Source organism: Calypte anna, chromosome 6 (genome assembly GCF_003957555.1).
Source record: "Calypte anna isolate BGI_N300 chromosome 6, bCalAnn1_v1.p, whole genome shotgun sequence".
NCBI lineage: Eukaryota > Metazoa > Chordata > Aves > Apodiformes > Trochilidae > Calypte > Calypte anna.
The window spans coordinates 32401845-32429433 of record NC_044252.1 but is presented as its reverse complement, the minus strand read 5'-3'; the positions used below and the strand labels follow the sequence as shown (position 1 = coordinate 32429433).

General features: G+C 43.5%; 2 protein-coding genes across 2 annotated transcripts; one reads left to right on the top strand and one right to left on the bottom strand.

Annotated features, from left to right (window-relative positions):
- Positions 1-339: 339 nt before the first annotated feature.
- Positions 340-17968, bottom strand: ABRAXAS2 (abraxas 2, BRISC complex subunit). The gene is made up of 9 exons (XM_030453582.1): positions 17868-17968; positions 16883-16973; positions 14178-14214; positions 11734-11800; positions 9083-9273; positions 7963-8082; positions 7115-7199; positions 4185-4299; positions 340-2045 (listed from the first exon to the last, which is right to left on the bottom strand). Exons 1-9 carry the CDS (start codon positions 17937-17939, stop codon positions 1585-1587), a joined length of 1239 nt encoding a protein of 412 aa, XP_030309442.1. The 5' UTR covers positions 17940-17968; the 3' UTR covers positions 340-1584.
- A 358-nt stretch (positions 17969-18326) lies between these two features.
- EEF1AKMT2 (EEF1A lysine methyltransferase 2) lies at positions 18327-27118 on the top strand. Its single transcript, XM_030453584.1, has 6 exons — positions 18327-18445; positions 18744-18809; positions 19799-19913; positions 24063-24170; positions 24980-25196; positions 25941-27118. The coding sequence occupies exons 1-6, from the start codon at positions 18330-18332 to the stop codon at positions 26066-26068; spliced, it is 750 nt and encodes a 249-aa protein (XP_030309444.1). The 5' UTR covers positions 18327-18329; the 3' UTR covers positions 26069-27118.
- Positions 27119-27589: the final 471 nt, after the last annotated feature.

Sequence of the window (27589 nt, the reverse complement as noted above, 5' to 3'; positions counted from 1 at the left end):
ACTGCCCAGGGGATTGCAACACTTGGAGACAGAATGCATCAAGTGAAGGCTAATGAGAAAAAAGAGTTAAAAAAGACAACAGGAAGGTGGAAGCACTCCAGAGAAAAGTGGGAATTGGAGCACCTCACTGCTTCCCCAAGTCATTCTGCTGAACTGGGCACAGGGAGGGTGAGGCTGATGAACAGACTTCTGCCAACCCATCCACCACACACTGAAATCTTAGTTTTTTTGGAAATCTGATCTATTTCAACTCCTAAGCCACTGCTTTGTTCTTCTGTGTCCAAACCAAAGATGTGATTATTGACACCTCCCAGGGATAAAATGCTTCAGATAACCTCATCTTCAAACGTGTATTTTTCTCACAGATCAGGGATAAAGTCCAAAAACACAGCTTCTTAGTGGCACAATTTCACATATTTTGGGCAACGTTAGAATACAAGCAGTACTTAAATAAAAATAAGTGCATCCAAACATGAAATTCGCTAAATATACCACACTTCATTTCTCCCAAATGGCAGTTTTCTGACAAGAGCTGTAATTCAAATTAAAACAATCATTTACACCTTTCACCCAGAGGAAAAGAGGTAATAAACCCAGGGGACCCTCCAAACAATCTTCTACCCTCTCCCCTATTTATTACATAAAATAACTCATCTAGAAGCGTAAATCCAATATTCAGATGCAAATAAAATGCAAAAAGCAGTCTCTGATGTTTGTAATTTGCAGGCTCCACAGTCCAATCATGATGGAATTTACTACTTCTGTCAGTCATTTAACTCTTGTATGTGCACTTTGTATTTATGATAAAATAACAAAGGAGACAATAAATGAGGCTAGTGTGGCATAAAGTCATTGTAAACCCAGTGAAACCAGAAGAATTATATTTATGACATTCATTTGGATGATTTACCAGTCATCCCAAGGACCCCCCCACCCCTAAAACCCTTTACAGAAAAAAAGGCAACCATCATTTTAAGTGATACACACATTCTGCTAGTAAAAAAAGTTGAAACAAACTCCTTCTCTGCTAACAGAGCATGCTGATAGAAGACCACATCTGTTCCAATCAAGGCTTCTCAGAACTATCAAAATTTCTTTGCTTGCAAAGGCTAATTTGGCTTACCAGAGAAAGCTGTTTTGAAGGCTGCTGATAGATTTAATTCCCTTTCAAAAATTAAAATTCAAGGCATGATAGTGCAAGAGGTAAGTTTTGATTTGAGAACATTATTTGTAGACTACCTGTGCTTAGTTACTACATCCCAATTTATTGTCTTAAAGAAAATACGGCAACAAAAAGCTACAAGATCTCTAGAAATTTCCTTTTGCCTAAATTTACCAGTACACCCATGAACCTCATCAGTATTAGTACAACTTGATTATCCTAATGATTCCATTATAAAACTTGCAAAATGTATCACAAGGTGAATAAACCCTCTAGTGCAAGTCTTCTACTTTTTGTGTGCACAGGAACCCCGTGCAGTTCATTTCCTCCAGGTCAAATCCCCAAAATCTTCTCTGCAACGATGATGAGAAAAAAACAAAACCAAAAAACCAGTGTCACGTGGATTTTCCCCCCTTCCCCTGTTAAATCTGAGATGTTTGAGTGTTCCTGGAGTTGCCATCGGGATGTGCTGCAGGTCGTGAATCCCTTGTCTGTGAGTATTCACTGTCAGATGACTCTGTGGGTTCAAGCAAATTTTCATAATCACTGTCTTCTGATTCATCAACAGTGTCACCAACCACTCTTTGGGAAGATGCTCCATTACCAGAATATTTCAATCCTGCACTTGTGGAAACGTAACTGGAAGAACCTACAGCTTGAGGTCGAGGCATGAAAACATTGCTGTCAAGGAGAGCAGGACCCCCACCAGTACTTTCTGGGTTGGTTGCACTGAAATCAGAGTAGGGAGGGGGAGGATCGGAGACATCTGAGTCTTCAAGCGTGCAGCCTTCCACAGCAAACCCAGTGTAGGACATTCGTGGAACAAACAGAGGTTCCAAGTTATCTGTTGGCATTTGCCTGCTTAAAATTGCTTGCTGCATTCCTACAAAAAGCAAAGAAAATGGGGGTACTTAATGCTGACTCCATAACGTGCGCTGTACGTAGGGAGGCTGCACCACACCGGGCCCAGCCCTTGGCTCTTCTTTCTGTTTCTGGTTTTTGGTATTAAAAGTTCATCCCTGGCCTTGCTTTGGAACTCTTTTTTATTTTATTTTTTCATCTTTTTGCCTCTCAGTCTCCACTACTCATCTTCAGCAAGTCTGGTTTTTCTACTCATGACCATGTGTCACACACTATCCCTAGTTGTCATGTCAAGTCTTGCCTATCACTACATCCTGCCCCTTGAGCTTGCCTGAATTCAACAGTACACCCCTAAATTCCCCTATATTTAACAGTGCATCCCTAAATTCCCCTAAATTTAACAATGCACCCCTAAGTTCCCCTAAATTTAACAGTACATCCCTAAATTTAGCAGTACATCCCTGAATTTCCCTAAATTTAACAGTACATCTCTGAATTCCCCTAAATTCAACAGTACATCCCTAAACTTCCCTAAATTTAACAGCACATCCCTAAACTCCCCTAAATTTCTCAGTACACCCCCAAGTTCCCCTAAATTCAACAGTACACCCCTAAGTTCCCCTAAATTTAACAGTACATCCCTAAACTTCCCTGAATCTCACAGTACATCCACGAAACTCAGTGTTAGTGGAACCTTGTCATCTTCCTGACCCTATTTCAAAAATTAAATGTGTTCAGCAAGCAAATAAACTCCATTTTTGTGCTGTCACCCCCTGCAGCTCAGGATTAACTGGAACACTGAACTCCCCAAAACCAGAGCAAGAAAATTCTCCAATATTGAGACAGCAAGAGAACAGGAGGCCAGCTTCAGTATTTAGCTACTCACATCTAAAAATATTAGAGATACAAGCTGTGTGTTTTCTTGTTTCAGCCCTCTGACATGATTATCTGCTCTGGAATACATTTTCAGCCTGGTATTTGTATTTTACTGGTAGTATCTGGAGGACAGCAATGACTGCTCTGCCTCCTCCTCCAGCTTTTGCCATCTGGGCTGGGATCAGCTCCAGTCCCACTAAATACCCATCCCTACTTCTTGTTAACTCAAGTAGTAGCACTCCCTGGGTTTTTTCATCCACAGGAAACAGGAGGGACTTGTGCCACTTGAATGGTGGCTGAGGCTGGCTCCTCACCTTATCTCTGAGGTTTGGAAAGGGGAGAATCTTAGGGAAGTGTCAGATTAAACCTCACTCTAAAATGCTCCTGATATGGCACTTGAAATAGGCAAATTCCAACAAGACCCTGCATTTGAATAACTTCCTCCACTAGCAGGTACTCCTGAGGAGAGGAATGACTTCAAAATGGACTTTTGGGGGAATATTTAGTATAACATTGAAAAGGAGGAACCTCTATGCTGATCACATTTACCACTAAGTCAATAGTGGTAATAATGAAAGAAATGCTGATTAAATTTGGATTCAGTAATGACAAAGTGGGAGAAGAGGATAAAAATGTGGATGGTCTCCTCTAAATCATGTGGTGAAAAACCTGGGACATCCATGAAAAGCTGCAAGATTATTTTTCATCTAAATAACACTTCAGATGATCCACATCCATGTTCACCACTTAAACACTCATTTTCCTTCAGATGTCTTGTCTGGTGTCCAGCAATATCACTGAACTGCAATTTAATTGTTCTGGGCTTGGAACTGGGGATGGGGTTGGGGAGTGGGAAAGGAAATAAAGATTAAAAAAACCCAACATTAATATTTACTGGCCTGCAAACAGTACTCAGTTTCTATTTAATACCTCAAAAAGGAATCTTACCAATGTTTAGATTTGCTTTTTTCCATTCCTGGCTTTGCTCCACTTTTCCCTTCCTATAACTAATCTTTTCCTGGGTTATTTCCCTTTTGATTCATTACCTTTTTCTTCCTCCTATGTTTAAGTTTGCTAACATTGGATGGCTCCTACAAAAATCCCTATGATTCCACAGTTCAGATATCATGCAATATAAATATCCTATCAACCATCATATGGCTCTTCCCAACAGGTGTTTTCTCCTTTTGCCATGAGCTACCAAGAAAACAACTTAAAATAATAACACAGTCATTTTGTTCTTACCACATTTGCTTCTGAAACAAAAAAATAAAAGGGAACTTACTGATTTCTTGTTCTTTTTCATTTTTCTTTTGAGCGATTTGTCTTTTTAACTTGTTTACATCAGCTTGAAAAGATTCAACGACACGTTCACTCTTTTCTACATCTATACATACTGCCTAGGAGAAAAACATCAGATATGCTAAGATTTGGAAAAAAAGAAAAGAACAAATTTCATGACAACATTAACAAAGCTACTACCTGACAAGAGGCCACTAACAGCACAAAACTAAGAGCAACCTGAATTAATTTTCTTTACTGGCTGTTGCTAATTCCCAACTCCTGCATGACTGCAAAAGCATTTCCAAATAATTTATCATTAAAGAAATGATTTGTAGTAAGACCCAAAGATCGTTCTTCCTACTTGATGAAAGAGATTTTTGTTTGTTTGTTTTGAAATTCTAACTACACTGTTGTTAGCACTACAATATTATAGTAGCATGGGTTTAAAATTTAGCATAAAGGGGGATATTTTTGTAAAAACCAAATTCAAACTGGGATATGAACCAGCTGAGTAAAGAGACAACTGTCCCAAGCTGTTCTCCTGACTGGTACCTCTATGCCATAAACAAGACTCATGGATTTTTCAGCAAGATTTCCCTATGTTGGTTAGGAAATAAAGGTTAAACTTCCACAGAATGATATAAGTTTAAAAACAGGATAATACTGTTCAGGATAAAAACAGTTCAGGATAATACTGACTTCTTTTTTAATCTATACATGTTGCAGTGGACACTATTGACCTCTCCAGAAATTACAATGTTGGTCATTATCACTAAACACAACCAGTGTTGAAGAGTGCACACCTCTAAAAGCACTGTTGAGTCATAAGAAGTCACTTGCTATTTATAGTTTTTCTCCAAAAGGTTACTGTTAGTGATCATACCAAAAACATCAACTATGCTTTCAGTTCTATGCCTAATTTTTAGAAGTTTAGAAAGCTTGAACCCTCTTCTCCCAATTAATTGGGGAATAATGCAAGTACCTGACTCAGCTGCTCTACCAGGAAACTTAATTCCAATCCTGTAGCATTCTCTGTGGAACAGTCACAGTTCCTCCAGTGAGCTAACTCCTAAGTTACTTCTAAACTCTGTAAACAATGTACAGCACCATGATTACAAAACAAAGTCATAGCTTTAAGAGGCAGTAAGACAACCCCCCAGGGATGCTACTCTTTCAATCTTTCCAGACAGCAGGAGCACCAAAGGATGTATGTCCCCTTGGCCAAACCAGAATAACACCAGCAGCTAATGGGCTGGACCACTGACAACAAATGTTGATGTCTCCTGAAGCTGGGAGGAAAGCTCTCTGCCTTCCTGATGGAATCATAGGATTGGCTGGGTTGGAAGGGACCTCAGAGACCATCAAGTCCAACCCTTGATCCACTCCTGCTGCAGTTCCCAGCCCATGGCACTCAGTGCCACATCCAGGCTCTTTTGAAATAGCTCCAGACACGGAGAATCCACTACTTCCCTGGGCAGCCCATTCCAATGTCTGATCACCCTCTCCAGAAAGAAATTCTTTCGAATCTCCAACCTAAACCTCCCCTGGCACAACTTGAGACCCTGCCCTCTTGTCTTGCTGAGAGTTGCCTGGGAAAAGAGCCCAACCCCCCCCTGGCTCCAACCTCCTTTCAGGGAGTTGGAGAGAGTGATGAGGTCTCCCCTGAGCCTCCTCTTCTCCAGCCTCAACACCCCCAGCTCCCTCAGCCTCTCCTCACAGGATCTGTGCTCGAGTCCCTTCACCAGCCCAGTTGCCTCCTTTGGACCTGCTCCAGCACCTCAACCTCCTTCCTGAGCTGAGGGGCCCAGAACTGGACACAGGACTCAAGCTGTGGCCTCACCAGGGCTGAGCACAGGGGCAGAATCCCTTCCCTGGACCTGCTGGCCACGCTGTTCCTGATCCAGGCCAGGATGCCATTGGCCTTCTTGGACACCTGGGCACACTGCTGGCTCCTGTTCAGCTTCCTGGCAATCCAGACTCCCAGGTCCCTTTCTGCCACTCTGTCCCCAGCCTGGAGCTCCCCATGGGGTTGTTGTGGCCAAAGTGCAGGACCCGGCACTTGGAATGTTGAACCTCATCCTGTTGGGATCATCCCAACTCTTCAGTCTGTCCAGGTCCCTCTGCAGAGCCCTCCTGCCTTCCTGATGGAAGTTACCCACACCCTGAGGCAGGTTAGAAAGCAGCAACTTCCCCAGAGAAATAACTCCCCTGAGCAAGCAGGGTCAAGGGATGGTCAGAGAGATGACTGCTTTATTCTCTGCTCCCTGTGCCAAGCAGCAGAGCTAAACCCCAGCAGAGACACAAATCCCTCCAGGGCAGATGGAAAGGGAAAGCCTGGGAATGAGCTGTGAGTCCAGCACAATGAGCAGCTGTGTGTGCTGGAGGCAGCAGAGAACTGCACTTCACATGGGACAAGCTGGGATCTGACAAGCTTACACTGAGTAGATGTGGCACTTGAGGCACTCTCAGCTGCTCTGCCACATTTGGAGCAGGATTCACTCCTGCTCTACACAAAATACTCACAAGTTTTACCTGACAGATGGAGCTCTTTGCTGCATGCTACACACCAAGAGCCAGGAGTCATTTTTAAACTCACCCAGGCAAGCCTTTAAACCTCTGCAGATTCCTACAGCCTTCAGAAAGGCTTTTCTTCAACCCTTAAAAAACAGCTGAAGCCTGCCAGAAATCACTGATTAATTCTTCCTTCCAAAAGACAAAGCATTGATGAGATTCCTATCACCACTTTCACTGCAAATGCACAAACTAACCAGAAACTGACACATTATGAAACAGGGTCAAGGCTTTTTTTCCCCCCAATTAGCAATAAATTGCTTCTGAGCTCTACAGATCTCCATCCCCTGCACTCCTGGTTTAAGCAAAGGACAAACCAAAGCTGCCACACACATATGGATCAATAATAAGTGAAGTTACCTGTACTTTTTCCTGAAGTGCATTATAAACCTGATATATAGCCCTGATGTCTTTCATCACTCCATCTTTGTCAAAAAAATCAGTACTAAAAAGAAGAAAAGCAGAAATTATTAGTTACAAAAGAATTAGTAACAGCAGAAGTCTCATGCCCCTGATGTCTTTGTGTAAAGCCCTCTGCCACTAGAGTTCTAAAATGTAGTTGCTTTTTTTAATTTTTCTTTTTTTAATTTTTCTTTTAATTTTTTCTTTAATTTTTTTAAATTTTTCTTTTTTTAAATTTTTCTTTTTTTAAATTTTTTTAATTTTTCTTTAATTTTTTCTTTTTTTAAATTGTTATTTTTTTCTTTTTAAATTTTTTCTTCAATTTCTTCTTTTTTTAATTTTTTGATTTTTCTTTTTAAATTTTTTCTCTAATTTTTTCTCTAATTTTTTCTCTAAATCTTTTTTTTCTTTAATTCTTTTTTAATTCTTTTTTTAATTTTTTCTTTTTTAATTTTTTCTTTTTTAATTTTTTCTTTTTTAATTTTTTCTTCTTTTAATTTTTTAAATGTATTATCTTTTTACCATACAACCAAGAACCAAAATCCTTTCTGGAAGAATAAAGTTCCATTTGAAAGAGATTCAACTTGTGCAGAAATCTTTCCACTTGTGTAACTTTACTGTTAACAGTCAGAAAACCTACTTTGCATTTAAAGCATTCGATTAAAATTACTTTTAAAAACCCAAGCACACCAGGAACAAACCATTCACCTCCAGAATTAGGTTTTTCTTGCTCAGAATCCATATTTGTACTGTTCTTTAAAGGGTGAAGAACAGAGTTTGGTCACTTGCAAAGGAAAAACACTTACCCATGTTCCTTAATAACTTTGGCATAATTCTGAGAAGTATTTGGCACTGAAGAGACTTTGTATTCCTGCTGACTCGTGTTGCCCAGGTTAGGAATAGTTAGTGACACCCTTTGATTATACCTGCAGAGAAAGGTTAGAGAGATTTATTAATTAGTATTCACAGCATTATTTACAACAGTCTTGGCATTACCCCATCACTCTGAGGATCACAACTCAGCCACTATTAAAGCTTCTGGGTTAAGTTTATTACAAAAGCTGCTGAATATTGGAAGTTGTCTTCAAAATAAAGACAATCAAAAACTTCCTGGGGATGTACCTGCCTTACACCTCTTAAAACCTTTTAATTAGGGATTGAAATTAGCACATACACAAGTAGGGTGAAGCTGCAGGTTGTTATAACAAGCATGGGAGTGACTCCTCTTTTCTCTTAAAATATAAGTTTTGTTGTTGTCTGAAGAGTTAGAAACTGAAAGGAACTTTTGCTCACCCCAAAACTTTAATTTATAAATGACTTGCAGAGAAAAAAGAGCTGTCCTCACTAACAACTGTACACCAAGGCATCATCTGACAAACCCAATGCTTTCTTTACCTGGAACAGCACAAACTTCAAAGAAGAGCAACAATGGAAAATAATGTAAAGAACAGAAATAATAATGAGGAAAAGAGAAATAATGAGGAAAAAGGGAAATAATAATGAAAAAAAGAGAAATAATAATGAAAAAAAGAGAAATAATAATGAAAAAAGAGAAATAATAATGAGGAAAGAGAAATAATAATGAAAAAAAGAGAAATAATAATGAGGAAAGAGAAATAATAATGAAAAAAAGAGAAATAATAATGAGGAAAGAGAAATAATAATGAGAAAAAGAGAAATAATAATGAGGAAAAGAGAAATAATAATGAGGAAAAGAGAAATAATAATGAGGAAAAGAGAAATAATAATGAGGAAAAGAGAAATAATAATGAGGAAAAGAGAAATAATAATGAGGAAAAGAGAAATAATGAGGAAAAGAGAAATAATAATGAGAAAAAAGAAATACTAATGAGAAAAAAGAAATAATAATGAGAAAAAAGAGAAATAATGAGAAAAAGAGATTGTTTCTCTACATAAACTGTTTACCTTCGGTTTGGTCTAAAAAGCACATATTCTAGAGCATGGGTTGAGTTATTTGCTGTGGAAATGAAGCTGAAGAGCAGGAAGACAAGATCAGGCACTCCAAGAATGTGTGTCAGCTGTTTGTGGATGATGTGCTCTCTGTATGACATCTGCTGCTGAGTGTTCCTCCTAAATCTGTACCATCCAATAACGTTCTGTAATCAAGTGCAACAGAAGAAAAAAACAAACCAAACCAAAACACAAGAAACAAAGCATTAAGGGAGAGCCACACGTTTATCTCCTGACAATAAAGTTTCTGATATCATGTGAGTTGGCCAACAGCTTTATTGGGACACAACCAGATTGAATTACTGCAGGCCTGAACCTATTAAATAACCTGAAATAGAGACACCCTGTTCCAACAGGAATATTAATTGCTCAACCTTACTGTGCTACAAACACAGCCCCAGAGCCACTCAGGATCCCACCTCCAACCTACTTCAATTGCTTGATTTTAGCCCCAAACTTTGGAGCATCAGCAAATGAGCAGAGGAGAGCAGATGGGGGTTTTCTTTAGCCTAAATATTTCAACTGCTCATTCCCTTCTCTTGATTTCTGAGACATCCCCAGTGCTTCACAAACATGAGAATTCATGTCTGGGCATGTATGGAGCTGATCTGTTCAGAGCAACACAATTATCTCCTATTTAATTGGGAAAGATTCATATGCACATAGGATTAAACATGCATTAAACTCCTTTCCTTCATGTAAAATAATATTTAAGAGATAAGTGAAGAAAAGAAGACACATAATGTACAATTTAAGAAGAGTCCAAGGAATAAGCATTATCATGCAGTGATGCTTGAAGACTGCATGTGTATATTCAGTGGACAGAGCAGATTCTACATATTCAACAATATGATTCCTGTGTTAAATGAAAAACAATGGAGCATTGTTTTCACCCTTTTAGATTAATCTTTAAAATTATTTAGTCTAAATGTAGTGGAATGTGCTTATTTTCTAACAAAAGAGAATACAAGACAGTCTTGGTTCCTGGACAGTAGTATTTTTTTTTTTAACCTTATGAAACTTGATGTCATGGAATTTGTGGTGCTTTAATCTCATTACACTTGCAAGTTTTAATTTCCCCCATTTTGCCTGTTTTCTCACCACATCTTGCCAGAATCTCCCTGCAAGGTGGGCCCTAACCAAGTAAAATTCAACTGAAAGCTGACAAGGGACAAGTATTTTAGGTTATGGTGTTTAAACCCCTTGCCTCCTGAAGGGGAACTTCATGTGCTGGAGCAGAGTTAGAGGGTTACAGAACCCAGGATCTCAGAGGAGTAACTCACTCCATCAGCAGCAGAAAGCTGTCCAGGTCTGCATATATAAATCTACACAAAGTACCCACACACCGAGTGTAAATCCATTTGTATACACAGAGGTGTTTAATCTGAGAGCATTTGCTGGAAGAAACAGACAAGAAAAAATAACCCTGAAATGATCAGTGTTGCAGAAGCTGCACAGATTCAGGCTCCCTGAAGAACCCTCCTCAACCTCAGCCTTCTCTGTAAGGCAAAGTCCACATCTCAGGTGGGTAAGGTGAGCAGAGAGATTGCAAATCCAATCAGCAATAGAGCAACTAAGGTCACACCCTTGGTATAATGATGATTTTTAGGGATTTTTACTCAGACCAGAGCAGTGGGACTTACTCCTGAGTCACCTCCAGAGGACAGAAACCCCCAAAGCCCCACAAGCCACCAGTGACTTGCAACCAGCAGCTCTACAAGCAGCTGGAAGGACATTGGTTTGCTGATTTATTGGAAAATAAATCAAGCAAGAAAAAAAGATCTTGCTTTAAGCACAACAGGCACAAACCAGACCTGGGGAGCCAATTCATGCACTGGTGACACTTTTCTGCCAGGTCTAACAGGGTCCACACTGTCACAGGTTTAACCAAGCCAATCAGTGTCCTTTTGCCAGAGCACTTCTCTACAAAAGGAACTGCACCTTCAGCTCTGCTCTTCAGGATTTCTGACACACTGAGGCACTGGAGGAGTTATCTGATAATGAGAGACAGTGCACTCACATACAGAATGAGATGAAACACTGAAAAAGCCTGAGTTTTCTTCAAACAGATTTCATCTTCTTAATCCTACTTGTGCTGCTGACAACACTGGCATGAGATAAAAGCTGTGACAACTTGTGACATTACTGGCAGAATGGTTTTCCCAGTTTAAAACTGACAGGGTAAAAATTGCAATTACAAGGCTCTATCGTGACAACTCCTAAAATCAGTTTTAAAATTCTGATTTTCAGACCAGCTCCATTTGTGTTGGTTCCAGCAGCAGAGCACACAACCATTATGCTAGATGTTCAGCACAGGAATTCTGAGTGGCTCAATCCTAGCCCTTCACTTCTGGAGACCTGAACTTAAATCTTCTGAATTTTTTCAGGGAATTTAGACCTTGTCCCCAGCTTAGTCTGAGCACCACAAATCCACCAGTTTCTGTACAGGATAAGCACTGGGACAAAACAATGAAAACATAAGATTTGTGATAGAAAAATCTTTCTTCTCCTTGCCTACTTTTTGTTTGTTTGGTTTTTTTCCCAAATTGCTCTCTCTCATTACAGGCTCTCATGTCTAGAAGAGGAGGAAAAGATGGAAAACTTACTTTTCTTCGGTCTTTAAGGATCCTGTCCAAACTCTCCTCATTAACCTTGCCTGCATAGTCATAAAAGCTTGAACCAAAAAAGGAAGAGAGAAAGGTACACAGAATTCACACACACACATTATACAGCAAGTAAAACATTTGTAAAGTAAAAGTAAAACATACTTTGAGTGTTCTTTGAATAGATGGCATTCTGGGCATTATAAAGCAACTTCTACACTTCACTTTTATCAACATCTTGATTATTTAAGATCTCCTACTCAGGTGCTACACAGAGCACAGCCAGAAGCCTGAGTTTGGCTGCACACCTAACAGACAAGAGGCTGCTGCTCAAGGGAAGCTCTTCAATTAGATGTCCAAGACCAGTTGGTGGGAAAACCCTAACCCCTTTTAAACCACTAGCAACAAAACACAGGATTATTAGTTTTAAACTTGCTTTCTTTGCACACATCAGTTTGATGCCTGGTATTTCACTGCCAGCCCCTGCAACAAGGGGTACACACATAAATGAACTCTGTAATTTTATTTTTACTATTGCTCTGTAAAACCCTGCTTTGATAATAACACCTGCCAAAGAAGAGAGGAAAGAAGGGCCTTTTACATGCAACTACAAATCAATTTCTTGAACTCCAGCCCTGTAATTAGACTCAAGTCACTGAACTCTTGAAGCTGCAACAGTTATACTGAGGTCAGCAAGAACCCAAAGTACCATGATCTCTCTGTATGGCTCTGCTTACAGAGCCTGCCCCAACCCTGACAAGTTGGCATTTTCAGGATAGGACAGATTTCTGAATTTATAAATCTACACAGACAGGTTTATAACTTCAAGTAGATCACACTTCATGATAAAAGGGAAAACGCTTGAAAATAGATTCCCCCTTGACTTATCTGCCAAGTCTTTGGTCTCTTTCAAGAGCTGGTATCACTGACACCCAAAGCAGTGCAGGAAAACACTCTGCTTGAGAGGTCTGTGATCTCAGCTCTTGTGAGGGGGTAAACAAAGCACGACAGAAAAACCTGAGCTCAGGACTTGGCTGGTAAATGAAGGTGGAAATAAGATTTGCTTTAAGAGGCAGTTAATTTGAATATTAGGACTATAACTACTGCTTTGAGGTTCTACATAAAATTTGCATATCTGTTTTAATTCCATGCTCACAACATTTATATATTCTTATCAGAGGTGTACATCTCATTCTCTCTTTTTAATATTTGTAAGGTAATTGTCTTACAAGATGAACAAGTGGTACTTTACAGAAAACTTCATTTGAAAACTGCACAGAGAAAGAGAAATCAACCCTCAAAATCCTCTGGAGCCAAGTGCTATCCTTAGGAGTGCCAGCTTCCAGGAACAGAGTGGATGAGCAATAGGCCTCCCTCAGATTGGCTGCACTTCAGGCAAAAAAATAAGGTAAAATGCCTCAAAAATCAGCATCTGCTCCAACTCGTGGGACAGAGCAACCAACAGCACACTGTAGCACTGCTAAAAACTGGGTAAGCTGCAAGAGCTTTCCCTGAGCTCTGAAGGAAATAAATCCATGCAGTGAAATACAGACTTCTTCCCCTCCCATCATCAGCTCAGTTACTAATGACCAATTTCTGGACTGGAGAGAAGCAGTAAAAGGGATCATTTTGATATACACTGTACAGAGCATCACCAGGAACCAGAAAGTGGCTGGGAGATACTGGGATATTATCTTGATGTGTTGAGCTTCTAGCATTTCAGTCTCTGGGTTCTGAGTACCCTCCCTGCAATTACCAGAGAGCAAGTAACAGCAGCATTTCTCTCTAATGTAAATAATATCAATTATAATAGCTCAGATATTCTGTCTTCTTATTGGCTGGAAAGCTCTAAATAAAGAGGAGATTAATTGGGAATTCCACCTAAAAAGAATTTTCAGACAGGGACTCAGAAGCCATCACTCTGTAACAAGTGAAGGCCATAAAAAAAAGCTGCAAGCAAATAGATGGGAGCCAAACAGAACAGACTAGACCTCAATTTATATTAGATTCAGGAGTACAGGTCAGAACTAGTAAGGTGAAAGCTTCAGAGTGATTAGTTGGTGCAAGGCAAGTACAGAACAACTTGGCAGCCCAGCAAATGGCCAAGGTCAGGACACAGAAGGTGTCTCCTGTGACACCCAAAGCTAAACCTACAAACTTTCAACATTCCTCCTAATAATCAGCCATGATTTGCTCTGGCTGCTTTCCCACCTGAGCTGCAAACTCAGAGAGATGAAGGAATAAGCCAAGCTACCTCCTCACCCCTTTTAACTGAAGGGAAGTGCTACTCCAAGTTTAAACTCAAATTTCCATCCTCCTGGCTGCTGCCACTGACACAGATCCCACTAACACCAGATGAGCAAATGGTGGTACATGTGAACTGCCAACACACTTCTGTGAGCTACAGCCTGCAGACAACACCAGAAGACAACAGAAAATGCTCTTACCTAAAGAGTTTTGAACAAGGCTCGTGGTTATGGATTTCTGCAACAACAAACAGAAAGAGACATATGTCCAGCTGCTCAAGGGAAAGAGAAATTACAGGGGTGTCTTGGAGGAACTTTCCACATCACAGGCACTGTGCAAAGAAACATTTCTGTCAGGCCACACACTGCCCTTGATGTCCCAACACCACCTGATGACACAGCAAGAAGCTTCTCTTCTTCATCTGCCATTTTACACTGGGAATTTTATTTAACAAGCAGCAAGACAGAAGCTTGCTCAGATACACACAGATAGACCTGAAAATAAACACACACTTTTGATACTATTTTATGTTTGTAACAGTCTCAAAAAGGTGTTTCTTTTGGTTTTCCTTCTTGATTCAACTTTCCACACCAGTTTACAAGTATTTATATACAATGTTTATTGCAGCACCAATGAATTAAAAAAAAATAAAGGGATGGGGAAGGCAATTGATGAAATGTTACACACTGGAGTACTTAACCAAGTGAGGTAAATAGAATCTATGATGAAAAAAGGGGCTAAACACCACTCCAAAATGGTGGTTGCAATTTATAATTCAGTTATAAGAAGTATTAAAAAGCCACAGCACTATTTTTTTTATTGAAGAGGTTGTAATAAATGCCCAGATGCCCACTGAAACAGCAAAGGTTGTGATGTAATCTAGGAGAGGAGTGAGAAAAGAGCAAAAACACAAAGCACATTAGAACTAACACATTGCATGACTTGGTTTATACTTTAAAACTTTCCTCTGCTCTGACATTTACCAACTACAGCTCATCCTTTAGTCACATTTGTGTCTGACACTGTGCTTGCTCAGCCTGAGCAACACTTCTGCAGCAACACCACTTCAGCCTCCTGTCTCAGAACCCTTCTGCAGTGTTTAGCAACAATCCTGCTCAGACTCTTCCTTCCTGGGCACTGAGTCACCACCCAACTGCTGCTGCTGGCTGCAACCTCAGCAGAGCCAGGAGCAGATCACACTTCCCAAGAAAAACAGATACAGACATTGAGCCACTGTCAACACCAAGCCCTGGACATCCCTAGGAAGGATAATGCCTGAGAATCCCTGCATTTTCCCTGGAGGGAGCTCCTGGGGATGCTGCTGTTACAGCCACTGACCTGGAATGGCTTAGAAGTGGATCAACCCTTTATTTTCACCCTCAGACTGTGAAAATGAACAGCTGAGCTAAGGCAGTGTGTGTAATTCTCCCAGTTTAGACCAGTTCTTCCCAGCAAACACACTGCCTGAGAGGGCTGAGCAACCATACTTGATTCTTGGGTTATTCTGTTGCTCCCCAGACTCTGTCTTATGAAAACCAGGAAGCCACAAGCCCACTGCTGGGAGTGGATGAGGCAATTCCCCTTCTGACTCTGAGTTCTACACAGTGACTTAGTCTGTCTTCAGACAGATATGGATAATTTATACACAGATGTGGATAATTTATACACATACATACACTGAAACAGCAGTCAGAAATGTTACAAAACTGCCAGTCCCAGCTCCTGGGCTGAAAGAGGAGTTCAGGACTTGATGGCAATGAATAAATGTGGAAAGAAAAATTTGGTAGGCAAAGAAACAAAAAAAATAATCCAGAAAATCTGCAGGGGGGGGAGATTAATTTCACTTTGCAGGGACTGCCTGGAAGCAGGAATGTCAGGAGAGAGTTATCTAAGCAGGGAGGAATTTCTAACCCCACAACCACTTGGTTTATAAAACCAGGCTGAGGCTGCAGCTACCCTGTCCCCAACACCCAGAGCAGCCACCACTGAACCCTCAGCTCTGGGTTTGTCCAAACAGAGCCAGCAGTCAGCTGCCTGCTTGCTGCACACACACAAAACCCTAAACCTTTTCCTTTTTATTTTTTAATTTACACCCCAGATGTTCACACTTTTGGGCTGTTAAAAGTTTAGATGGTTTTTTAACTTCATGTCATACACACACACAAAAAATTACAACCCAGATATGTACAGTTCTGTTGTTAAAAGAAGGTTTGGATGGTTTTTTGGCTTCATGTTACATACAGACACAAAAAAGGCATTTTTTTCAGGGATTTCTGAGCTCCTCTAAGCCTCAGAGCTGAACACATGTAACAGCTTCTCCTCTGTGCACAGCAGTGCCTGCTCTGAGCAGCAACACTTCACTGCAAGAGCTCAGACCTGCTTCCACTTCTCCCAACAAAACCAAACTGTGTTTATCAGCAAACTGCTGGGCAAATGTTTATCAGGAAATCTTGCTGGGACAGCTCATGATGTCCCCAGTGACCAAGCATCCACCCCAAACCTCTCCTGGATTTCCTGAGCCTTTCAGGATCAGTAAATCAAGTCATGCATTTATTTTATTTTGAGTTTGTACTTAGAGAACCACACCAAAACCCCAAAGAGGTCATTTCTCCATCATGACATGCAGATAAATCTCTTCCATGAACAAACTTTTGTTCCACAAATGAAAACGCAAAAAAAAAACAACCCAAAACAACCCAAAACCTCCTTTTGTTTCCTTTCCTCACAACTCAGCCACCAACACACAAAACCTGTGGCAAATGTGGTGCTGAGTGACTGGGCCACCACGTGCTGGTCTCACAAGCCAAGTGATTTTTACTCAAAAAAACTGAAAAGAGGTTTCAGGTTTTGGACTGAAAACCTGAACAGGGCTCTTGACAGAATTCCTCAAAGTTCTGTTACTTACCAATCACTTGGAGAAACTCAGTGTTGCTGATCTGGGAATCACTAATGCTAAAGGTCTCTTCTTGTCTCACCTCTCCCAGCAGAAATCCTTCCTGCAAATTTAAAGAGGAATAAAAAATGCTAAAAGTAGGAAACCATCTGTGACATGTATCCCTTTACTGGAACTTTCTGAGCATTAAACAGAAGAATAAAAGCAAATATTTAGCTTTAAACACCTGTCTGTGCTGCAGTAGGTTAAGAGAAGCTGATTTACCAACATCTTTTTGTGACGTTTAGGGAATAAATGATCCCAAAGTAATATTCTACTGAAAGCTGCCACGGGTAAATCCCAATTTATACAAGTCAGAGATAAAGGTACCAGGAACCCAGTCCCGGGGCACAGGCAGATGGGGGAGGAGGGGGAAGAGGAAGCACGACCCAGAGCCTCCAAGCTAAGGGGAAGTGGAGTTTCCATCTGCAGGGACACGGCGGAGATTGGGCCGGACCCTGAGCAACCCCCGCGCTGATACAGCTCAAAACGTAACTTGAAAAGCCTTTGATCCTCCATCCCCGCCCGAAAGGAGGAGGAAGATGAGAATCAAAGAGGTGGTTTGGGGCCTCGGGGGGGGTCACGCACCCTTTCCCGGCGCAGAAATCAACTGCGAGGAGGAATCTGCCAACAGAACCGCGGGAATTCTGACCCCCCCACACCCCTGCCTCGTCACCGACACTGGGGTCCTAACCAGAGCACCCGCGGGAGCCCCGAAACCTTTTTTTAATTAAAAATTAAAAAGAAATAAAGTGATTAACCCCCCCTGAGGCGTATCCCCCCCCTCAGGCAGCGAGGGGCCGAGCGGGGCCCTCACCCCTCAGGCCTGGGCCTGCCCGGCGGCTGTGGGAGGGGGGGAAGGGAGGGAGGGGAGTCCCGTCCCGTCCCGCCCCCCGGGAGGAGGAGGAGGAGGAAAAGGAGGAGGGGAAGGAGCAGTCGGGGGGTGGGGGGCACCTACGTGGTCGGCGCTGCTGTTGGCGCTGCAGTAGCAGACGGCACTGAAGGTGTAGCCGGAGATGGAGGCCGCCATGACGGAGCCGCCGCCGCCGCCGTTACCACAAGGCCCCGCGCGGACACGCCCGCCCTTCCGCACACTTCCGGTCGGGGCCGCGGAGCCTCTTGGGAAATGTAGTCCAGAGCATCACACACACACACACACACACCACCCGCAGCCGGACCCGCGTGGCTGCTCGCTTAAAGGGCTTCAGCGACACCTCGCTGCTTTAAGTTGCTTATAATAAAAACACCCCGAAACCCAACAAGCTATAAACCCGCTTGCGTTAGCTGAGGGAACGGACCCCACTCCCCGCCTCCACAGGGCAGCGAGAGGGAGTCCTCCACGCGCTAGAGAAGCGGCGGCGGGGGGCGGACTCTCTCTGCGCGCTCAGCTCGATGGTGCTGAAGGACTTCCGGGCCCAGCATGGCGGTGGCTGGGGAGGGCCCGGGGCCCCCCGTGGGTTCGGGTTCAGGTTCTGGTTCGGTCCCGGGGAGCGGGGAGGAGCCCTTCAGCCCCTCGGTGCTGGGCACCAGAGAGCAGTGAGTGGCAGCGAGGCGTTTGGGGAGGGTTTGGGGGGCCCAGGGCGGGGAGCGGCTCCTCCCGGGGAGCCTCGGGTCCGAGCTGGGGCTCAGACCCAGTTTGTTCCCCTCAGCCTGACCTCCCCGGGCAGCTCGGGGCCTGGAGAACGTGTGAACGAGGAATCCGTCACTTAAAATAACCAGGGACACACACGGGGACTCTGCTGCTCGCATCCCCTTTCCTCCCCCCCTCACCTTAATTAAATCTTTACCCGTTGTTAATTGAAGCATCTTGTCCTTCCACCCCCCTGCCTTCTAGCTGGGACGCTGCCTATGAGAGAGAGCTGAAAGCTTTTCAAGAGATCGGAGACGCTGGGGAAATTTGGTAAATAAAAAGATTTCCCCCTCCCCAACCTCGTGTCCCTCCGTGTCGTTTTTCCAAGCAGGAGTTGCCAAAACGCAGCCAGGGGTTGCTGGGGGGGTTCAGTCCTGCAGACAGACACCAGTTCTGCAGCCCAGGTTTCCAAGCTGCCTTTGGATGGCTGTCCCAGCACAGACAGTGAGTTTGCAGCTGCTCTGTGGCTCAGTAATAAATCATAGAATCATAGAATGGGCTGGGTTGGAAGGGACCTCAGAGATCATCAAGTCCAACCCTTGATCCACTCCCGCTGCAGTTCCCAGCCCATGGCACTCAGTGCCACATCCAGGCTCTTTTGAAATATCTCCAGACACGGAGAATCCACTACTTCCCTGGGCAGCCCATTCCAATGCCTGATCACCCTCTCCAGAAAGAAATTCTTTCTAATCTCCAACCTAAACCTCCCCTGGCACAACTTGAGACCCTGCCCTCTTGTCTTGCTGAGAGCTGCCTGGGAAAAGAGCCCAACCCTCCCTGGCTCCAACCTCCTTTCAGGGAGTTGTAGAGAGTGATGAGGTCTCCCCTGAGCCTCCTCTTCTCCAGCCTCAACACCCCCAGCTCCCTCAGCCTCTCCTCATAGGATCTGTGCTCGAGTCCCTTCACCAGCCCAGTTGCCTCCTTTGGACCTGCTCCAGCACCTCAATCTCCTTCCTAAAACCAGCATTTTGCCCCTGAGCTTGGTTTAACTCAGCAAGTTGATGGTGTTGCTGTGTTTTTGTATTACCTCAAGGGCTTCCCCTCCCAGAGTTGGTGTTTTTGGGTGAATTTTAAGGCTGTGATTCAGTTTTTAATTCCCAAAAAAGCAACAGTGGAACCTGAGCTCTGGTGGTTGTTACCCAGGTGCCTCAGGAAGAGCCATTTTGTGAGAGCTGACAGAGAGGGGGTGATGAAACAAACCTGGGGTGCCTCTCACATGTCTTGGCTGCCTTGGTCACCTCAGCCCTTCTTTTTCTTAGGTTTGGAGAAGAAAGTATGGCTCGGATAATCAGATGGCTGGAGAAACAAAAGGTGCCCCTTGACAGCCCTCTCCTTGACATTGGGACTGGGAATGGTCTCTTACTGCTGGAGTTGGTTGGTATCTTGTCAAGTTTGGGGGATTTTTTGGGGTCCAGAAGCACCATTTTGATTGGTTTGAGTTCTCTGGCAGCAGTGGCTGAGAGGCAAAAAGGCAGCAACCAAAATGAACATTTACAGAGTGGGCTGGGTGGAATTTTGGGGTGTTTTGGGTATTTTTTTGTGTGTTTTGTTTTGTTTTGTTTTTTCCAGCACACAGGTTCCTGTGCCTCTGCTTTTATATTTTCCTGTGGTTTAAGAGGAATTATCAGGGGAATTATTATCTCATTGCTGTAGAGGCAAGGCAATGATTGGGGATTTGGGGTGTCACAGCTTCCCCCAGCAGAGCTTTTGGGGTTTTAAATCTGCAGAGCCAGCAGCAGACTGGGGGAGTTGTGCTCAAACCTCTGCTTTCTGGGTGCTGCCTGGACTGTCAGTACCTCAGCATTCCAAATGGATGGAATTCCTCTCAGCCAGCCTGATTATCCTTTATTTCAGCCTAACTTTCCACTTTTCCTCCCATTTTTCTCCCCATTTTTTTGTGGAAAGCACCTGCTGGTAAGGAAATGAAGCTGAGTGACACACACAGCACCCCTGTGTGCAAACCCAGAGCCTTTCCCCATGCTCAGGTCTGATAATTATGCTCATTAGCAATGCAGAAATTGGTTAAACCCCAGTTTTTTATGTAAATTACTTAAAAAGTGGTTAACTCTTCAGGAAGGGAGCCCTCTGGCAGGTGTGTTCTGTCTGAGCTGTCCCAGGGATCCAGGTGTTTGGGAGCTGGGGCATTTTGCCCCTGGGTTTGGTTGGATGTCTGGGAGTTGGTGAAGGAGCTGCCAGAGTTTCTGGTCTGCATTCTCCAGTAGTGGATGGAATGGAAAGGGGTCAAAGTCAGATTTAAAATGGAATTTTTTTGAAGATGGACTTAGATTTAGGGGAGTTTAAAGCCTTTGTAGCACAGAAGTCATCTCAAGAGGAGGAATTGCTCATCTCATGAAAATAAATTAATTTTGAAGCCTAATAATGATGTTTGCTGAATGCAAGGTTAGCCAGCTCTATCACTGAACCATCCAAGAGAAAAACTTTCTTTCCAAGACTTCAGGTTTATCCTGGCACCTCCTGCAAACCTGGAATTGATTTGCATTCTGTAAGGGGAGAGCAGCAGCCTGGGAGCTTTTAAAAACACTGAAACTGCCATAAGCACCCTCCCCCCTGGCATTAAACACCTCCAAGTACTGGGGTTTCTCCTGCAGGAAATGTTCCCAGTCCAGTTCCCATTTGGAAATGCCTCAAAAATCACATTGCTTTTTGTTTCTAAATAATTCAGGATCACACTTGAATCCTAGAATCATAGAATTGGCTGGGTTGGAAGGGACCTCAGAGATCATCAAGTCCAACCCTTGATCCACTCCCCCTGCAGTTCCCAGCCCATGGCACTCAGTGCCACATCCAGGCTCTTTTGAAATATCTCCAGACACGGAGAATCCACTACTTCCCTGGGCAGCCCATTCCAATGCCTGATCACCCTCTCCAGAAAGAAATTCTTTCTCATCTCCAACCTAAACCTCCCCTGGCACAACTTGAGACCCTGCCCTCTTGTCTTGCTGAGAGTTGCCTGGGAAAAGAGCCCAACCCCCCCCTGGCTCCAACCTCCTTTCAGGGAGTTGTAGAGAGTGATGAGGTCTCCCCTGAGCCTCCTCTTCTCCAGCCTCAACACCCCCAGCTCCCTCAGCCTCTCCTCATAGGATCTGTGCTCGAGTCCCTTCACCAGCCCAGTTGCCTCCTTTGGACCTGCTCCAGCACCTCAATCTCCTTCCTGAGCTGAGGGGCCCAGAACTGGACACAGGACTCAAGCTGTGGCCTCACCAGGGCTGAGCACAGGGGCAGAATCCCTTCCCTGGACCTGCTGGCCCCAGGATGCCATTGGCCTTCTTGGCCACCTGGGCACACTGCTGGCTCATGTTCAGCTTCCTGTCAATCCAGACTCCCAGGTCCCTTTCTGCCACTCTGTGCCCAGCCTGGAGCTCCCCATGGGGTTGTTGTGGTCAAAGTGCAGGACCCGGCACTTGAATAGTGGATGGAAAGAAAATTCTCTGTGTGTGTGTGTGTGTTAGGTTCTAGGCTTGGAAAGTCAAGTCATGATTCTTTTGGCAAGTATGGGAAAAAGGAGTGAGAAAATTCCCCTGAAATGCAGCTAAGTCTCAGTGAGGTGTTGGCAGCTCCAGCAGGGAATATTGCACAAAAAAGAAGGCAGAGCAGCTGAAAAATAGGGAAGAAATAAAAGAAAAATAAGAAAAGCTGCTGTGTGAACTGGGCTCACTGGGAGGCAAACCATCCAGCATGCTGCTAAGTGGGAAGACACCTCCTGTATCCAGGGATCTGCCCATCCAGAAGCTCCGAGGGAATGTGGCTGGAGGCTCCTCTCTTTCTGGTTGCTCTGAGGATCTCAGGTACAGAACTGGGACCTCTTGCCAGGGTCCAACCCCTGCAGACTCTGTGAGGCTGCTTTGATGACCTAATTCTGTTGCCATCCCAAAATTCCAGCTTTCCTAAGGAAATGTTGCTGCCTATAGAGCTCTGACCTTCTCTGGTTTTTTGTGGGTTTTTTTTCCTGAGTATCATGGGAGGCAAGAGGGCTGAGAAACTTCTCTGAAGTGAAGAGCATTCAGCAGCAGTGCTGCCAACACTGCAGAATTCCTCCTGCTATTTAATCTGCTTTTCCAAACACCAGCAGCTGCAGCAGGGAGCTTTTAACAACCACCTCCAGGACAGGAGTCCAGTTGCAGGACACAGCCAGGTCATGTTTGGCACTTGGGTGCCTGCTCCTCTCCATATCCCTTGTCAGGCCCTACAGGTTGAGCAGCTTTCGTGTTGTTTATCCTTAAAACTTTCCTCTCTGTGCCCCAGAGACTCCAGGAGTGAATGGGAACTCCCTGCAGTGACTCAAGCTCTTCCTTTCCAAACAGAGGAGCTCTTGTGGGAACTGCTCTTCCACCCTCAAACTCTTCAGCTCAGGCATCTCAGGAAGCTTGGTTTGCTCTGGGGAGGGACGTGGGCAGAAGCCTGAGCAAGAAGCTGTTCTTCATCAAGTGCAGACAAACATGCTCTTTGTGTTCAGCTGAAATGAGGCTGCAATTAACAACAGCTGCCTAGCACTGAGCTGCCATGGGCTGGGGGAAAGGCTGGCTTAAAAAACTTCTCCTAGTTTTCCCCTCCACTGAGGTATCAGCCTTTGGGGACAAGGAGATGCCACAGCTTAATGCTGAGGTAAAATCTGCATTGTTCCAAACCAAACCCAACCCAAGGTTCCTCCCCTGTCTCAGCTGTAGGACCAATAACTCCTCCTGTTGGGTTTGGAGCTACCCAGCCCAGTTGTGATAACCAAATCTGGTGACTTCAAACCAAATCTGGTGACTTCAGCTTCTGTCTCAGAGTGAAAAATGTCACACTGCCCCTCTGCCACCTGCTTTGGAAAGGGATTGTTGGGATCTCAGTCCCTGAGTTTGCTGGCCTGGGTTCTGGGTGCCCACTCCAAAGGGAGATGAAGAGAAAGTCTCTTTTATGTGGTACAGAACCTGCCTGAAAAGTGCTGATGCAAAGACCTGGCAGCATGCAAATAATTGCATTCAAATAGACATTAGCATCAATAATTAGAAAAAGGTAAGGGCTTGCCATGGGTTTTATTGGTAAATATCATGGATTAGGTGTGTTGGCAGTTACAGTTTGGGTTATAAACCAAATAATTGCTCAGTCTCAACCGTTAGGGAACTGCCAGTGAGTTTTCCTTCTTCTTTGGGAGCACCTGGCATGGCACATGTTCTCATCCCTGAAAAGAACCCCTGGTTTTTAGGTTACTTTTGGTGCAGATAAGAGAGCCTGTTCCTCCCTGGGGTCTGGACTTTTCACAGTTCTGCTCAAGTTTTCCACTTGTTGACATAAACCAGCTTCCAGTCAACAGCTCTTTCAAGGAGGTAGTAGGCAAAGTGGAGTTATTTCAGATCACTCCCCCATCTGTTTAACTCTTTTAATGGTAAAAGGAGTAAAAATGAGTAAAAGTGTGTGGGTTCATTAAGAGGAGGAGAGATGAGATGGATTATAGATCAGGAATACACTTGCTGGATAATAAAGTTGCTAGGACACTGCTTAAGGCTCTCTGCTTCTGCCTAGGCAAAGTCTGGCTACACTGACCTCACTGGGATTGATTATTCCCCTTCAGCAATACAACTTTCAGAAAAAATAAGAGAGAAAGAAGGGATTTCTAACATTAAACTCAAGGTAAGTTTTAAGAGAGAGTTTTCTGAGGAAATAGAAAGCAGTTAAACCCAAGGCTGAATGACCCAGAGGATATTCAGATGTGCTGGGTGTGTGACATTAATAACCTCATTTGACACTCATTTGTGAGAGAACTCTTACCCCAATAAATCTGTACTTAGAAGAAGATTTTTGGTCTATTTTTTTCCTGTTTCTAACAGTCGTGAGGGCTAAAAAGATTTCCCTGCTGCTGACAGGGAGCAGAACAGTGATTTGCCACTTGGCAAGTTCTGTATTTTTTCCTACTACATTCTGGCTCTCAGATGTGAAATAAAGGATGAAATCTTGAAGGGACAGAATCCTTACCAGTAGCTGTGTGGCAGGGAAATCCGAGAGGCCTTGCTAGAACCAGGTGACCTCCAGAGGTCCCTTCTGACCTCAGCCATCCTCTGACTGCCTTTCAGTGGGAGTCCTCTCCCTCCTACCCTGTGCTCTGCTCCAGCTCTGGACCTGGGGGAAGTTTTTTGTAGGTTGCTTGGAATCTCTCTGTGGCAGACACTCTGTTCTGTCTCTGTACAGAGCCTAGCACCCAGCAGCTGGGAAACCAGGGATCAAAGTACAAATAATGACTTTAGGAGGATGTTTGAGCTTTAGATGGATTGGTTTGCAGCACATCATGTAATATGCAGAGAAGAAAGAAGCTGAGAGGGCTCTGTAAGTGTGAAAACCCCCTGGGTTACCCTAAGCACACCTATTGTCAGGTTTGAGGCTTTTCCTTGTCAAGTATTAGTTTGCTTGAAGATTGTTTTCACAGTTGGAGGCTTATGGTTTAGGTAGAAGACTTCCTGGCTCCCTCCCCTGAGCTGTCAGGGTTTGAGATCTGCATTGACAAGGGGACTTTTGATGCCATCAGCCTCAACCCAGAGGATGCAGTGGGGAAGAGGCAGCAGTACCTGAGGTCTCTCTGCAGCACACTGAAACCAGAGGGCTTTTTCCTCATAACCTCTTGCAACTGGACCAAGGAGGAGCTGCTGAATGAGTTCAGGGAAGGTAAGAAGCTGGCAGAACCACTGCCTGACTCAGGGGGTTGTTGAAAGATGGGATGAGTAAAAATCCTAATGTCTGTGTTAGCTTCTTGACTTCCTCAGATGAGAACTGGACAAGGTAAAGCACAAGTCAGAAATGCCTCAGCCTCTCTGCCCTCTGCTTTCCTCAGGAATTGCAGCTTCTGGGTTTGCCAGTGCCAAGGGGAGGACAGGATTTATTTAGACTGGAGGAGGAGGAGGATTTCAGGGCAGGGAAAGGAGGGGGCTCAGTACCCAGGTGCCACTTTTTCTCTTCGGGTCCTTCACTGCCTGATCCAGTTCTCACCCATTTGCTTTGAAATCCATTTTCTTACCCATTTTTAAGGGGAACCCAAATCTGTGACCAAGACCTTTCATGCCACCTCCTCAGTGACCTGCTGATCCACTGGAATGGGCAGTTTTTACATGCTGGATGCTGAGGCCTGAAACTCAGTGTGGACCTAAACCAACCTCCCCTTCTGGGGGACTAAAATTACTGGCAAGTTCTCATCTTTTCTGCCATTAAAATTTGTGAGTCAGCCAGCTAAGATTTTTTATTGTCCATTGAAGGGTTTCAGCTCCTATAGCAGGGGTGCACTGCAACAATACAGTCCTATAAACTTCCAGAGTAACTGACTTTGTTTTCCAGGCAAATAAAGAATGGTTTGCAAAGGGTTATCCAAGAGGAGAATAAAATGACTTCCTTCTAATTCTGATTTCTCTCTGGCAGGATTTGACATTCTGGAGGAGCTGCCAACACCCAAGTTTTGCTTTGGAGGAAGAATTGGAAACAGTGTAACAGCATTGGTTTTCCAAAGGAAAAAAGTGAGGCCATCCATCTTGGACAAATTAGATTAGTTGAGAAAAGTCTGAACTTTAAACCTGACAGAAAACCTCAGACACGTGTGTAAATAACTGCTCTTTGAGTACACAGTAAAATATTATGCATGGAACTCTAAGGGACTATAAAACATTGCCCTAGAAACATTTCAGCTTTGCATAACTTGCCCATAAATTTTGTCCTTGCTACAACCTCACTTGTTTTAGGGAAGCTGCAGGTTTGTAAATGAGGGAGAAATAAAGCATTCTTAATACTGAGACTAATATAACAATGCTATTTGTGTTTGGAACACACAGATTATCCTGTATTTAATTCCTGTATTGGTATCAGCAAACAAGAGAGGTAAAGGTATTCCACAAAGCAAAAATCTCTTTTTGTTTTTTTTTGTTGGGCAGTGTAACAGGGAACAAGGGTTTGCTGTGTGAGTGCTGAATCTCTTCTTTTTTTCTTAGGTGAGCATGAATGTAGCTGCTAAGGAGAGAAATGAATATAAAAGCCATAGCACTTGCAGAAAAAAGGCCCAGTGAGTGCTTTAAATTCAGATGTGCAGAGGTTCTCAGACTCAGCATCGTTCTGCCTCCACTGAAATAGCTCAAGCCTTGTCCCACAGAGGGACTGCTGAGTGCTTTTGAAACTTGCCTGAATGTGTGTGCCTGCTTTGTCAGTTATTCTCACTGACCTCATAAATATATAAAGGTGTGATGTTACAGTCTCACTAGCATCTCACATATGCCTCCTTCATTATTAATTTGCTGTAGAGTCATGTCTGAAGAGCCTCCAGTGACCTTGTGTTTCCCACTCAGTGTCTCAGGAGAGATTTTAGCTGCAGGAATCCAAAAGAACTGAAAGCATAACTATCAGTTCCTTCTCCCCTTTTTAAAAGTTTTTTTTTTAAGTTTCCCTTGTCTAAATTTTTTTTTTAAAAAAAAACTTCTGAGTGTGATCATTTTCCTTAATTTCTTTGTCTGCCTTTCTTCTGTATTTTCACAGTTACAATACTACTATTGCTTGAAAGGTAGGAAATGGAGTTTTGCAGGTGACAATAAACTTGTTATTTCAAACATAAAGTGAAATGTGTTTTTTCAAACATCAAGGTGTCTCTATCAGGCAACCAGATTGATGAAGCCTAACTCGGAGCCACTGGGTTTGTGTCCAGGTGTCCAAGGCAAAGCCACGTGTGCAAGCTAGAGAGATAACTGTGAAGCTACAAAGCTGGGCTGACACTTATCCCAGCAGCTTCTTTGGAGTTATTTTTATGTGAGGATGAGTTCTTGAAAAGCTTTTCTGGTACATTAGGCCCAGCAAGCTTTTCTTCATCACTGACACTGCCTTTCGTGTATTTCCACCTTCCAGGAATGCACTGGCAGCACTGTAGCCATTGTAAGGAAAATCTGCCTATATATATATTCTGCTGTGTCCATTCTGCTGGGTTCCAGGGTGTCTGGTAAAAGACTGCCAAAATTTATGTTCTTCATACCAGACAAAGTCTTTAAGTATGGTATTTAGCAACACACAGCAAAATTTTCAGTGTTTTGGCA